We start from the raw sequence: 15,285 nt of genomic DNA, 5'->3' as shown, positions 1-15,285 counted from the left end.
TTTACATATCTTCATGGTACTTGCACTTTACTGTGTAATGTTTTAATTATATTTTATGGTGACTTCCTGCAATCTGGTCTATATATTAATCCCCATCAGTGTATAATTTTTGCCTTCGTTTCTGTAGAATGTCCCGGAGTTCATCTTCCATTTTAGCTGGCTGTCGCACTAGATGGAGAAAGATACACCGTTATCACTGCACAACACTTCGTAGCGGGAGCTGGCGAAAACTTCTGGGAACTCGGATAACACTTAACAACCTTTCACACTGTACTGTAACGCTGAGTTCAGGCAGATTTACAGTATTGATTGTTGAAATATGTTTTCTATGCCTAATGCACACCAAGGTGGCGTCATCTCACTTTGGCTTGTCACAATTTACACACCTTGCTTAAGTTGCTTTGCGTCATCATCAGGCACCAAATATACATTATCTGCTGCCTCGGTGGTAGAGGAATGAGCATGCTTGTCCTCTTTTGTTTTCTTGTGGACCATGGGGGTCACTTTAGCCCGGGGAACTGTTTTGGATGGCTTCGAGGTGGGGGTAGCGCTTTCTGGTGCAGGTGTCCACTCTGTTAAATAATACAAACATTATGCTTGCACACATTGCTTTTCTGGGAATGACTCTAGAGGGGAATATTCTAGATGTACCTCAGCTAGATCATTCTTGGCTTGATGTCTGTGTGTGAATTAATGATTAGTTACAGTACATATCAGTAAGCCACAGATAACAAGTGATTTGTGATGCTGGTACTACCATGCTCACCAATGCGTGTATCGTAATGATGTGTGCTTATGTAGGGTACAAGACGATGCTCCGTCTTTTCAATGAAGTATTTAATCACTGCACTCAAGGATGGTACAGTTACCTACAGGAGCACAAAAACTGAAAGTGAGTAAGGAAAACAAAATTCAGCAATAACAAAACACATTGTTTGTCCTGAAAAAAAGATCTGTGGCTCTCAGAAGAAGGGACTTACTGGTCTATCCAGCTCAATGACAAAACCCTTGTCAACTGTGGTCAATTTATAATTCATGACATTCCCACTGAAACAAAATGAAGAGGGCTATTATCAGAAAACTGGCTGCAGACACGAGCTTTTAAGAAATGCAACACATAGGCTTTGATAATGCAAATGGCATAAGATTTTTTCAAGTCAATGTGTGGCCTGTTTTTAAAGGGAGGCTTTTGGGAACTGATTAGATATGTGGTTGCCTACCAAGTGATTGACTAGGCTATCTAGCTGTTTTATGTCATAGAGCAGTAGACCATAACTCATAGCTATGGTTGACCTCAGACAGTGATTATTTAATTTCCTTGTTTGCCTGGTATTGTTTTATAAGTATTTATGTATGGATTGTCTAAACCCGTTACTAATTTACAAAAAAAATAAAAAATAAATTGAAACTTCTGCCCACAACAGCGATATGCAAGGTGATGGGATTAAGGGTAGGGAGAGATATGCAGAGTCAGACCTGGGGCCGCCTTGTCTGAATGTGAGGGCATAATTTTTGCCTTGGGCAGCGGGCCGGAGTATGATGCTTCCATTTTCTGGATGCTTCACCAACATTTGCTCTGCCTCCTGGCGAGTAAGACTGTAGAAACACCTGCAGGGAGGATAGAGGAGTGTAATCCGCTGTTACCATCGGAGGTACTAGATATTGTATGCAAAAAAAATCTGTCCAAGCACTTAAGTCATGAACATCAAAAGAACCAACATATTAGATTTAATGGTAAAATGTTTAGATGGAAAGCCAGAGACAACGAAGGGAAAAGACTGAGGTTGTGAGAAGAAGTGAAGTTCTATGACGCCAAGAAGGACCTTACAAATTAGGCTTAAGAAACATGTCAAAGAAATGAGAGAGGGTGATGTCAAGATGGGAGAGAAGAGAAGGAACATTGTTTGAGCAGCAGATGGTAATACTCACGAAGGCATCCCAGAGTCTTGGGGTGAAAGAGCAGAAGTGGAAGAAGAGGATAGGAAAGTAGGACGGGGTGGGAGAGTTGGACGAGCTGGCAGGTCGGCTTGTCTCTTCTTCTCTTCATTCAGAACTTCCTCCAGCTTCACTATCTGGCCTGGGAGCAGCTGTAGCTGACTGGGAATCTCCTTCTGCAGGGCAGCAGAGTTTGTCAATATTGTTGTCACTGATGTGCAGCAATGCTGCACAATGTCGTCTTCATTATATGGACTTTGTATCATTATAATCACGAGTCTAATCGTTTTATGATCAAAACATTTTGAATTATTAAACCATGAAATCCTTATCTGCAACTCTGACTGGATTCACAAGTGTTCCTTATAGCTTCTGGTAAGTAGTTGTAAATAACGACTTGACAAACATGTTTTGTGATTTTGCAATGACATGCCACCATCTTGTGTTCAGCTAGAGTTAGTTAGTTTTCTGCCTCTGATGTTGGTGCAGGCCAGCTGGGTACACGGATAAATAGGGGGTATTTAAGCGCCCTTGTTTGGAATTACATTTATGATTGTATAACAAGTTTGGCAATTAGATTACTTGTCTCCAACTACTGCTAACTAACTACACTTACTTTAGCCACGGTCAAGATGAATCCCCTCCACTCCTCTGCTCTATCAGGGTTTTCTATCTGTACAAACACACAAGACACAAATGATTCAGGTGATGCTGTGTTGGTGCTGTTAACCTCATTTGAAGTGAAAGGTTAACAGCAGCTTAGCAGTTACAAAGTTAAAAACAAGGAATTAATAGTATCACAAATCGGCCCTGTCCCCCAAAATGAAGGTGCTGAGAACTAAAGAGTAGGTTAGGACAGTCGTTGTCCCCCCGCTATAAAAAGGGCAAAGAAATAAATTTCTAAATTATGATGATGCTTTGTGAGCTTGTAGATCAGCTACTTTTGAATAGCCGAAGTATAAAATAGTGGTTAAACTGATGCTACATTAACTAATTTTCCTGGAACCCCATCAAGGACCCCACTTTGAGAACCACTGGGTTAAGGGAGATTCATTTTATAATGATAATGTCTTACATTGTATTTATCACTAATCTTTGAAGCAAGATGATTTGGTGCTTTATTATTTTCAACTGAGATTGAAGTGAAGTTGAATTGGTGCATTGTTTGAGGAACATGAACTAGCGACTGTGAGACTGGACCATGGAGTTGAACACACCTTTAGCTGAACTTCGCCATTCTGCAGCGTCATAGTGAAGATGACAGCTGTCTTCTGTTTATATGGTAATACTAATGGCATACACTTAAATGTCTGCAAGTCCAGCGTCTCAGCATACTGACAAAAAAGAAAAGTGATCATCAGTGTTGGGGAAGTTACTTTCAAAATGTAGCACAGTACCATGTTACTTACTCAATTCAAATGTAATTACAATATTGCCTTCTTGTGTCAAGTAATGCATTATATGACTTAAATTACATTATATTACGTCAAATGAAGCGTGAATGGCAAGGTTTAATATTTAAATGAAGAGGGTAGGCTAAATGTAATAAAGAAAAATGCTGCAACAATGTTATTGATACTAACATATTTTAGCCAATGATATTAACATATTTTAGCCAATTCCAATGTTATGATAAATCATAGGATGAAACACTCAGCAACTCTTACTATTTTGTAAGCAAATTAATTCAGACCACTAATAACTTTAATATGAATCAATTTTAATACACCATGGTGGTTTACGTTTGTGCAAAATCATCAATTTATAAGAATCCGTCACTGTGAAATATAACTTTTGCTATCCTGAGTATTTAGAATTGGATACAGAAGGAAACTATCTTACTGTTACTTCAGTGTCATTAGTGTACAGAAAGATTGTGCATCCACGGAGCTCTGCGTAATACTTCTTGAAGTCCTGAAAATCAGAGCCATGCAAGAGTACAGCATTTACAGGTTTTAAGTTTAATGCAGCCATCTTAGAAACTAGAACACTTTTTCTATTTGAAACATATTTTGTCCTCACCTTCTCTCCAATGTATTTCATCTGCAAATGTCCAGAATAGTAGAGAGGTAGGGCCGTTATGGTTTCCCTTCTCTTGTGAACCATTCTTTGGGGCACAGACATTATCCAACACGTGGTCTGATGATTGTTATTATGTTTAGTCTGGCCCGATTGAGTTAAGGTCAAATCTCTTTTGCTCCACTTTGTCTTGGTTCAGTTTATTTCAATCTGCTCCATCCACAGGATGATCCAGTCTTTTATGATCCTAATTCCACTTGTATTTGGATTGTACCCTGAATATTAAATGAAATGTTTCACTCTGTTGAAACTCTACAAAAAACTATTTTCGAAAGCTCTCTGTGCAGCAGTGATCCTTGTCTTCACCCTAACCTCTTCTTCCTTGTAGCTGAGAATGAGGAAATGTAGTGATTTACAGAGAGGGAAAGCAGAAAGTTGGATAAGAAGATTTTGAACTTTGCACCTGCAACATGCAATAAATGCATGTCCTATCTGTGTATTCAATCACACATAAATCTGAATAACTTTATTGCAAAGAACTGTGAGCCCACACACAATAACTCTTCATCTACTGCTTGGGCATGCCAACAAATACAATTAACAAGTAGCCTAATGTCCAATTCCAATGTCTAAAGGACATTGGAATGAGCTGGTAGGGAGCAAAAGCGCAGGCCCAGAAGAGAGTGAGATGGAGAGCTCTGGTGGACGCCCTATGCCCCTCGAAGGGGTAAAGAGGATTAAGTCAGTAAATCAAGTCTAATGTAAGACAATCAATCATCAAGTGCAACTGTGCAAGTATAGGCCTACAACATTACATAATTTATGTATACTTGCAGCACACACACACACACACACACACACACACACACACACACACACACACACACACACACACACACACACACACACACACACACACACACACACACACACACACACACACACACACCATCGATGGGGAATCCAAGCTAATAGAAACTGCAGGCTTTCTAGTCCTGAAAAGTTGCAATGCGAAAATGGAAGCCATCTGCTCTCACGATAATACAAATTAAAAAAAATCACACCCGTGTGAACTGAGTGGTGTAAGGTCTTATATAGACTGATCAGCTGTGGTCTGACGTAATAGAAACTAGAAAAAGTGCCCTTCTGGGCACAGGTCTCCACCAGGAGCATAGGACTGTGTGAGATGTTTGGCAAAATGTTTAGGAGTAATATAAACATATTTGCCTTTGATGGCAATTGGATGATTTGAGGCATTTTGTTCCAAAAATGTGTTTTGCAAAAATCAACCTGTTGGTGGCGCTATAACAGGCCAATGTGAAAAGGGTGGGATATATTCCTCAGCCTAGTAAGACAATGTGTGAAAGATTTCACGTAAATTGCATGCTGCGTTCATGATTTGAGGCTTTTGTTCAAAACGCAATCTTGCAAACTGTGAAAGCCAATTATAGCCAATTAGGATGGAATATGAAATATCGGACAGATCCGACTTGAGCACATGCCCATAGAGATACTGTGTAACGATTTGTGAGATTTTTGGACAGAATCTGGAGGAGTAATATCAAAAAATGTGTTTTACAAAAGTCGGCCTCCTGGTGGCGCTATAAAAGGCAGATGCGGAAAATGCAGGTGAAAGGTTTGTCCTTGGCCTCTAGGGAGTGTGCATGCAACGTTTCACACAGATCGTGCAGTTTTAGGTAAAGAATGTGAAAAGCTGCCTCATGGTGGCGCTATAAAAGGCCGTTCTGGAAAATGCGGGGCAGAGGTTCATCGTTGGCATCCAGGGAGTGTGTGTGCAAAGTTTGGCATCGACCGGGTTAACGGTGCCGGAGATTAGCTGGTAACGGACGGACGGAAGGAAGGACGGACGGACGGACGGACGGACGGACACACACACACACGGACGGAGTGCAAAACATACTCTCTCCCCATGCCTTCGGCCTGGTGGAGACAATACATTGTGCCATTTTACCATGATTATTGGTGAGGACCTAGTATATGAAGATAGGTTGAAAAGTGGTGAAGTGGTCCTTTAACTCCCCTGCCGCGAGTGCGCTTTTGTTTGGCCAACAGTATTCAAATTCAACTCTAAACCCTGGGAAAGTCATTTTACAGTTGAAAAGATTCTGTTCTTCACCGTAGCCGGTTCGCCGCGATCGAGGCACTCATCAAATCGACAGAAACCTGACATTTGTTGTTTGATATGTGATCTATTTCCGACCATGTATTTCTTAAAATATACATATATTTTTGCACCAGTGGTTTTTCGACCACTTCGCGAGGTAGGCATTTTTAACCAGACCAGACCTTATGACCAGACCCACGTGTGTCAGTTGTTTTGACATAGAATAGCCTACCTAAAAAAGACAGAAAGAAAAACCGCGTTACGTAACCCTAGCGAAACAAATGTGTTGTTCCGATACGAGTTCCATATCCTATTGCAATTTACTCTAGCAACTAAACTAAATCATCAAAAACCGACTAAAAGGTTGTTCATGGTGATGACGTTGGGTGGTGCTGTTTAACTGCATATCACCTGTTTGAGTGATGGACTGTTCTATTAAAGGAGGATGAATGAGCCGTTCTTTGTTGAGGCCTCAAGCGGCCCTGAAGATGAACTGGGGTTCTCTTTAACTTTAAATGACCAGCAGCAGAGCAGCAGTCGTCCTCGGAAGACTCCATCATGGACCACCATGGACTCTCTTCCCCTGGTGCTTGCTTTCCCACTCCCCACTGGCCGGGCACATCCATCCTCCAGCTCTGACCACGACCAGGAGGAGCTGGAGACTGAGTACGATGATGAGCCCATTGAGGAGTGGATGCTAGTGGGAGGGGAGGAACAGGAAGGAGACAGAAACATCCAGCTCAACCTGGGCTATTGGCATAGCAGCACCTCTGATGATGACAGTGAAAGTGAAGGTTAGAAGTTGAGCTCATTATTTCCTGACAGAAGCTCTACCTGTTTAGCAAGAGCCTTAAACCATGGTTAAGTTAATTTGAGCAAAGTAAGAACCTATGCTGCATTGCAAAGCTACACAGCATATTTGTAGCTTTGCATCATTGTAACTGAAGTTGAAACCAGCTCAACTTTTGTGTAGCGTTTGCAGCACCTACAAACGTTGGATGTATCGTTGTATCTTCGTGTTGCTGGCTTCCATTGAAAATGAATGGTAAACTGTATCTTTGCATCTGCCTGTGTGAATAGCCTACATACTGAAAAATGATATGTAAGATTTCAAGTGAGAATAGAGAATGTAGACTCTGCACATGTAAGCCCTATCATGGATATTTTATTGCAATATTCTTATAATGTAGAGAGCTATGCACACTGTACACAGATACAAATGTTTCACAGATATGTTCTTTTTCCCCCTTTTTTTTCTTTTTTAAAGAGATGGAAGCTTTCTTCTGTCAACTATAGGCAGTTTTGCTAGAGTTACCTAGACAGGAAAACAAAGAGAAATGTGGAGGAGAACCATAATCATGAGAATTCCAATGAAGGTGGAGCATTCTGCAGACAGATGAAGACCGATAAAAGTTTATCCAACGAATGCTTCACAGGAACAGTAGTCGGAAATGTTCATAAACATTACTGTATAAAAAAGAGGATATATATTTTAACTGAATTAAAATTCAGTTTGACACAGAAGTTGACAGAACGTTTACTGAGCACACAATACACTGTATCAACAATGCCCTATGTTGCATACTGTCTGAATACATACATTATTTACACACCTGGGGCTTGGTGTGTTCTTGAAATGACACTGGGTCCCAGCGTGATGTAGTATTTCTTTAGTTTGGCTCTTGAGGTTTATTTCAAAGGCTTATGAAACCCTTTTGTACATTTAGTTGCCCAAAATGTAGATCGCGATCTACCAGTAGATCACAAAGGCTGTGCAGGTAGACCACATGACATGCCCCTAAAATAACTATTTTTGACATCTGCCACTTGAATGAAAGTTACTTGATTGATTGACATAAAAAGGGCCTGTCAGCCTCAAACCCACAATGCAATACTTTTTTTCAACAGTGTTGTGCACAAATGTCAGTAGCATTACAAGGTTATAATAAAAAAGAAAATAAAAGAAACCTGCCAATTCCATATCCCCCTTTTTTTCCCCATTCCAAGTGTGTTTGTAACGCCAACGCCGCTATTTCAGTAATGGGATAATATTTTTGAGGGATGGTAGATCTTGTTGAGCTGATCATTTTAAAAGTAGCTCTCAAAAAAGTGTGGGCACCCCTAAGACTATATATATTTTTACTGTATGGCCCATGTACTGTGTATGTATACCCAGTACCACTGTACTGTATTTAATGTTCCCCTTTGTCATTTTCATCATCAAAGGTCAGAAAACAAAATCACTGGGTCACCCCTGGGCTGTGTTGGACAAAGACAAGGTAATTGTCAATAATCATAATAATCAACTAATGTCATACAAGCACCTGTCATACTACTCGGATATTCAGTCAGTATAATTATGAATCTCATTGAGTGAATAACATGCCATTTCTTTCACTCTCTTTGCTGTTATGTTTCAAAATATATGAATAATTAATCAATAATTCTTGCATGCATAGGCGATTTTAGCCTATGGGGGGGGGGGGGGGGGGGTCCAAAACTATGGAACTCTGACTGGTATTATCGTATTATTTACTTATTTCTTTGCATAAGGAACTGAGTCGAGCATAGGCTACAAAAGTGGTTATATCAACAAATTGTCAAGAGACAACACTAAATATTACAGTGCAACTACTTCATCCTATAAACATATTATGAACACTGAATTTAAACATACTCCATCAGTGGTGAGGTGACCACCGGAGCTGAAATAACGTTGAGCGGTGGTGAGTAAAAACAGAGAGAAGGGCTGGGGCGGTGGCGGTGGTTTGCTCTTCACCGCGGCTCATGACGTCATGTTGTAGTTCGGTAGTCACCTCACCACCGAAAATCCAGACTATGAATAACGCTTTAGTCTGTCCGGAGAGACTAATGTGATGGTGATACAGTCCTTATTATTGATCAATTTTCAGAGGAAAAAACTATACTCGTTAACTCATGCAGGGCAGAGCAGAGATCATAGGGAAAGAGCTCCATTCATGGTGGTCACTTTATTAACCACTGTGCACGAGGATGCTTACGCACACCAAAGCCCTTGTAGTGGTGCCAGTCCACGGGAGAGTATACTGAATAGGATCTTGCAGGAACAAGAAGGTGGCCGCACACACTGATGGCCAAAGTGCCAAATATTCCCTGAAGAAGGCTTAACGGCCGAAACGTTGGTTTCCCTGTACTCTGCGTCCTAAATAAAATATTTGGCACTTTGGCTATCAGTGTGTGCGGCCACCTTCTTGTTCCTGCAAGATCCTATTCAGTCTAATTGCTGTAGTTTACCATGACAATATAAACATAATGTTCTAGTAGAGGTTATTGCCCTTTTCATGAAAGATCTTGTCTCTTTGCCCAGCCACAGCATATCCAGAAGGGTACTGACCAGCTGCTCCGCAGCTGCTTTAAAAAGGCAGATCGGTTCCAATGTCACAAATGCAATAAGACAGGACATCTTGCCAAGAGCTGCCCCAGTCACAAGGTAAAAGAAACAAACTGATAGTTACCATTACTGAACACATAATATTTCATATACGTTTATACATACATGCATACATGCACACACACACACACACACACACACACACACACACACACACACACACACACACACACACATGCGTATAGTCTGCATCAAAGTTATTGTCTGTCTCTATATATAGAAGCATCGCACTTGTGTACTATGTGGGACCCATGGTCATACCCAGAAGCACTGCCCAGGCAGACACTGCAATTCCTGTGGACTCCCCCCTCACCGTCCCAGGCCTTGCCCACAGCTTTCGTTATGGAAGCAACACTGCCGGCGCTGTGGGGTGAGAGGACACCTCTCTGACGTGAGTCATTCATTGTCTGCAGTCCAACTCTAATGCCTACATGTGTCTGTAATGGAATATGTCAATGCATTTGCATGCAAGAAAGCCTTATTATCCCCATGGAGGCAATATGGTTTGCAGCAAACCAAACAAAGTTTCTGTGGGCTTATTTGTTCAGCCTTGCAGCGATGTCAATTGTAATGATGGAAAACTGTCACTCTGCAAATTTTTCCACCGGAGGGTGCTGAAGCTGCTCAACTGTGCACTTTAGTTTGGGGATCGCACGTAATTCTGATTAGTCCGACATGCGTGAGCGTCCCGCATGTTGGACATGCGCTGCTCCCGTACTTGCGGTTATGGTTAGGTTAACCCATTTTGACCTGAGATCAGATTCTAAAAATGTCTGTTTGAAAATGACAGTTTTCTGAAAAAGCTATGTTTCTATGTCAGTCGTTCTTTGATTTTTCAAAAATAGCAGACCTACAAGCTCGTAGCGCGCCACTCGGTGGCGCGCTATGAGCTTGTAGATCTGTTATTTTTCAATAGCTAAAGCATAATATAATGCTAACACCAAAAGGGGTTCCCGCCCCAATTTGGGTTAAGGTTTGAGGTAGGTTGTCGTTTGTCGGACCAATGACTAGTCTGAACTCTGAACTACCGTAAGTACTGCACCCCTTTAGTTTCCGTCATGTAGTACAATATTGTACTTTTCACGTGTTCAGCACAGCAAATTTGTTCTATGCTTAATTTGTCTTCCCCAGGCATGTCCGGATACATGGAGACAATACCACCAAACGGTGAGTCTCTTGACAAATCATTGAGTTTTATCTTTGAACTTCAATGACTTTAGATTATAGAATTGAAGTTCAACATTGACAATTAGAAGTAAAAAAACACCACCCCAACAATTCTGGCAGTCGTTAACCTCATCTGATACCATATGAACGTTGAAAATATTAAAGCCTGTAAAACTGAGTGTGTATTGATAACGCTTCCAAGGAGGAAAGCACTGATTTACTGAATTTTGTTTAGAAACCACACCATACCTGAAAAGGACACAGAGGTTCCAAGTACAAGAATTTCACTAGCTGTGAAAACCTGTAGAAATGTTTCTACCAGCTGTATTGTACAGTACATAATAACAAACCTTGAAACTGGGATCTTTCCTTTTAGAAACTCCCCAATATTTTGTCTGTAAGAAGTGAAGCAACTATACACCAGACCTATGATGTTCAGATGTTTTCAGTTGCCACATATTGCATTATTTTAATTTGACAGACTCAAGTAGGCGCCCCCAAGCCAGTGGCAGACCACACCCTCAAACAAACACCTCAGTGCTATAACTGCTCCAAAGGAGGACACTACGGCTATGTATGTAACCAATGAAGTGAATCCTTCCCTTCATTGTCACTATAATTTTCTTTCTTACTCTCCTTTTTTCTATTATTTGGACAGAGAATACTTTGCTCCTTTTCTTTCTTACAAACGTCTCCTTTTGTTGATGATGTTTCTCTCTCTCAAACTTTCTTTCTCTATTACTTTGCCACACATCCCCTCTCTCTCCCTTTCTCTCCCCCTTTCAATACCTCTTCCAACATCTCTCTCCCCCTCTCTCTCTGTGGATTTGTATTCGCCTCAGTGTTCCCTGTGCCTGCCCCTCTCTCTCCCTCTCACCCCCTCCTTCTATGTTAAATCTCCCCCTATTTCTCTGTCTTTGCATCCTGCTTTCCCTGTCACATTTTGTCTAGATGCCCCATTTTCTAATGTCTATCCATCTTTCTCCATTTGTGTCTCTCTTTATTCTCATCCCCCTCTGTCTGTCCGTCTGTCTGTCTGTGTCAGGAATGTATTAAGCGGAGGATGGTGAGTGGGACGTTTCCATCACTCCCCTACATCTGCCACTATGACACAGAAGGAGACATCATCCAAAGGCGCACAAGGTCGCAGAGCACAACCAGAGGTGACACACACACACACACACACACACACACACACACACACACACACACACACACACACACACACACACACACACACACACACACACACACACACACACACACACACACACACACACACACACACAGTAAAATAAATAAATACAATTCTGTCTTGAGAGATTAATTGTTCAATAGCTTGGTCAAGGACATTTCAACACGCAGCCATGAGGAGCTGGGGATCAAACCGGGAACCTTCCTACCTTTTGAACCACTGCCTCCCCAATAAAATGAATTAAAAAGACAATAACAAACTAAAAGAATGATATAGATAAAACGTGGAAACAGGTGAGCAAAATTCTAACAAACTGCTGGATTTTTATTTAATTTTTCTGGAGAAAGTCTAGAGAACAAAAAAATACAATAATCTAACTGTGACAAGGTAAAAAGTGCAGCAAAGAATAAACAGGATATAATTTTAGATTTTGACTAAGCTGGAGGACATTTTATTGATAGCTCTGAAACAAAAGTACCCTCAGTACCCTTCTGGATATGCTGTGGCTGGGCAAAGAGACAAGATCTTTCATGAAAAGGGCAATAACCTCTACTAGAACATTATGTTTATATTGTCATGGTAAACTACAGCAATTAGACTGAATAGGATCTTGCAGGAACAAGAAGGTGGCCGCACACACTGATAGCCAAAGTGCCAAATATTTTATTTAGGACGCAGAGTACAGGGAAACCAACGTTTCGGCCGTTAAGCCTTCTTCAGGGAATATTTGGCACTTTGGCCATCAGTGTGTGCGGCCACCTTCTTGTTCCTGCAAGATCCTATTCAGTATACTCTCCCGTGGACTGGCACCACTACAAGGGCTTTGGTGTGCGTAAGCATCCTCGTGCACAGTGGTCAAAACTCACACTCAGGTTATGAGCGGCCTGTGACATCACTGGTCATGCTGCCAAAATTACATTGAATTGTGCTGGTTAGGTCTGAAGGCCAAAGGGGCATTTGTACATAATTTTGTCTTTTGCATTTACTTTGATTTGATTGAATTGCTTCCAGCCAACATACAGAAGGTTAAAAAGATAATAAAGCTCATGTACACCGAAAAGTCATTGACTTAAAAAATAGAATACAAAATACAATATTTATCATAACAATAGCCTCAAAAAAATAATTTAGGAGTACCAAAACAATGTGTGCTCACACTCCTACCCTCTCAAGTAGCCATGATTTAATTCTACCTGTAAAAGTGCTTAGTGGTAATTTGCTTTTATTATTTGATAATATCTAATGGACAAGAAGATTTCATATAAAACAGACACACACACAAACTAAAAACTGACATGCAGTCAAAGGAAATGTCTTGTCTAGCCCTTTGTATGTGTTTGCAGAGCTTGCAGATGCCACCTCCATATGTCTTGCGGAATGCCAGCAGTCCTCTGACCAAGCAAGAGACAGTGATGAGAAGAATCAGCCAGCACAGGGCAACAGCGGACACAAGAAGAAGTGTCAGGATGGAAGGCGGAAGATGCAACTAGAGAGACGCAGGGAGAGACGGGAGATAAAGAGGCTGGGGAGGGAGGCCCAAGACATGCAGGAAGGGGGCCTCCTTGGTTGTTCATGGGCAGGCTCTGGCGACGAAACTTACCCTAGTGACTCCTTAAAGGTACCCACCCAGGAGGGCTGGCACTTCACAGCCCCTCCACGTAAGAAGATGAGGATGAATCAAGAGATGGGTGGTGGGAGGAGCAGGAAGAGCCGAGAGGCAGAGAGATGGAAGAAGAGACGTGGCATGAAGCATGGGTATCTGCGCCCACACAGTGACCTGGGGGCCACGGATGGAAGCCTCCTTGCCCCTAAACATAGGCTGCGTCACCACAGGAAATGGAAATGAGCACATGTTCACTGCTAGGGCTAGCGGAATAGCAAATAACAATGCAGATCAGCGCTTGGGCCACTGGGGGGGGTGGGCAAACGGGTATTCAAATGCTAATAAGGCGGCTTTTGTTCTGCTGCCAGCCAGGTAGAGTATAAATGTTGCACTGCAGTACAGTACATACAGGCTTTATTTCCATTTGACTACTACGATGTGAAGCCACCTCCAGCCAAGAAGAGACTCGTCCAGTCCACGCTACAATTCGGCGCCGCCGCGACCCCGGTGCCCGCTGTCAAGACCCCGGTCCCGGTGCCTGCCGCTGCCACCCCGGCGCCCGCTGACAAGATCCCGGTGCCCGCCGACAACGATTGGGGGGCGGGGCTGGGGCGGGCACCCACTGCCGTTATAATAACTTTCCGCGCCTGATGCAGATGCTTCCGTACAGGTGGTGTACTCCATGATACAATTAAACAATTAACATGTTTAATCTTTTGCTCTGTGGCATTTATTAAAAAGTATTGCCTTTTTTGAGTGGTGTAAACCACTCCTACAACTGGCTTTGTTAGTTTACGTGTCTGTTCGTACCAAAAAATGAGCATGGTTGCTATGGTCACCCAGTTCACACGGGTGTGATTTCATTACGTCAGACATTACGTCAGACCACAGCTGATCAGTCTATATAAGACCTTACACCACTCAGTTCACACGGCCCGGGTGTGATTTTTTTAATACAGGTGTTTATTTTTTTATATGAAAATAAAATCACACCCGTGTGAACTGAGGTCTTAGCCTGTCTGACGTAATGAAATCATGTCTGACGTAATGAAATCACACCCGGGTGAACAGGGTGAACATAGCAACCATGCTCATTTTTTCTGCACAAACAAAGCCAGTTGTATGAAATCACACCCGGGTGAACAGGGTGAACATAGCAACCATGCTCATTTTTTCTGCACAACAAAGCCAGTTGTAGGAGTGGTTTACACCACTCAAAAAAGGATATGCTATTTAGGACACATTTCATTTATTTTTGAGTGGTGCAAACCACTCCAACAACCAGCTTTGTCTGTATGTGTCCATGTATGTGTGTACCTGTACGTGGGGAGCATGGTTGCTATGGTTAGTGTGTGACGTCACTGCACCACTCAGTTCACACGGGTGTGATTTTATTTAAATGTGAGTACTATTACTTTGATTGGTCAAAGTAACATTGTTTGTTGTTATAAGCCCTTTGTGCCACAAACTGTTAGTTTATAACAATTAATGCAATTTTTGTGTGATGGAAATGGTTGGCCAGGTGTAGGCAGCGTAGGGCCGTAGGCTACTTGGTGCCTGTGCCAAAAGCTGCTGAAAAACAATGCAAGGTTATTAAAACATGAAGTCAAATAAGATGGTATGTGATGCGTGAAGATGTTGCTGTTTGTTATGGTATGTAATGTATTATTTTGGAATGACTCAAATTGCTCAACGTGCAACTTTTAGCAACCAAGCTGCCAAGCCTATAGATGACATTTGAATCATAAAAGTTAGGGTTATAGTATTTCTGGTTCGGGGGAAAAAATAAAAGGAAAAATGTGCTTAATTAT

General features: G+C 41.8%; 2 protein-coding genes across 3 annotated transcripts; one reads left to right on the top strand and one right to left on the bottom strand.

Annotated features, from left to right (window-relative positions):
* Window positions 1-85: 85 nt before the first annotated feature.
* Window positions 86-4,059, bottom strand: LOC306918351 (signal-transducing adaptor protein 1-like; the record flags this gene model as incomplete). The annotated part of the gene is made up of 10 exons (XM_079496060.1): window positions 86-168; window positions 387-572; window positions 767-869; window positions 981-1,047; window positions 1,477-1,608; window positions 1,930-2,111; window positions 2,552-2,608; window positions 3,153-3,269; window positions 3,778-3,849; window positions 3,958-4,059. The coding sequence occupies 10 exons, from the start codon at window positions 4,057-4,059 to the stop codon at window positions 86-88; spliced, it is 1,101 nt and encodes a 366-aa protein (XP_079352186.1).
* A 2,000-nt stretch (window positions 4,060-6,059) lies between these two features.
* LOC306924031 (zinc finger CCHC domain-containing protein 7-like) lies at window positions 6,060-14,543 on the top strand. 2 transcript variants are annotated; one of them, XM_079502374.1, is made up of 8 exons: window positions 6,060-6,873; window positions 8,306-8,358; window positions 9,432-9,548; window positions 9,730-9,900; window positions 10,641-10,676; window positions 11,158-11,250; window positions 11,722-11,839; window positions 13,215-14,543. In XM_079502374.1, exons 1-8 carry the CDS (start codon window positions 6,525-6,527, stop codon window positions 13,715-13,717), a joined length of 1,440 nt encoding a protein of 479 aa, XP_079358500.1. In that variant the 5' UTR covers window positions 6,060-6,524; the 3' UTR covers window positions 13,718-14,543. The 2 variants fall into 2 exon arrangements, with proteins under 2 accessions (XP_079358500.1, XP_079358499.1); XM_079502373.1 differs by having other exon boundaries at window positions 9,426-9,548; window positions 13,215-14,540.
* The last annotated feature ends 742 nt before the right edge of the window (window positions 14,544-15,285 follow it).

Source organism: Electrona antarctica (assembly GCF_951216825.1).
Source record: "Electrona antarctica genome assembly, chromosome: 1".
Classification (NCBI taxonomy): Eukaryota; Metazoa; Chordata; class Actinopteri; order Myctophiformes; family Myctophidae; genus Electrona; species Electrona antarctica.
Note: the sequence above shows the minus strand (reverse complement) of the source record. Positions and strands in the feature narration are given on the sequence as shown.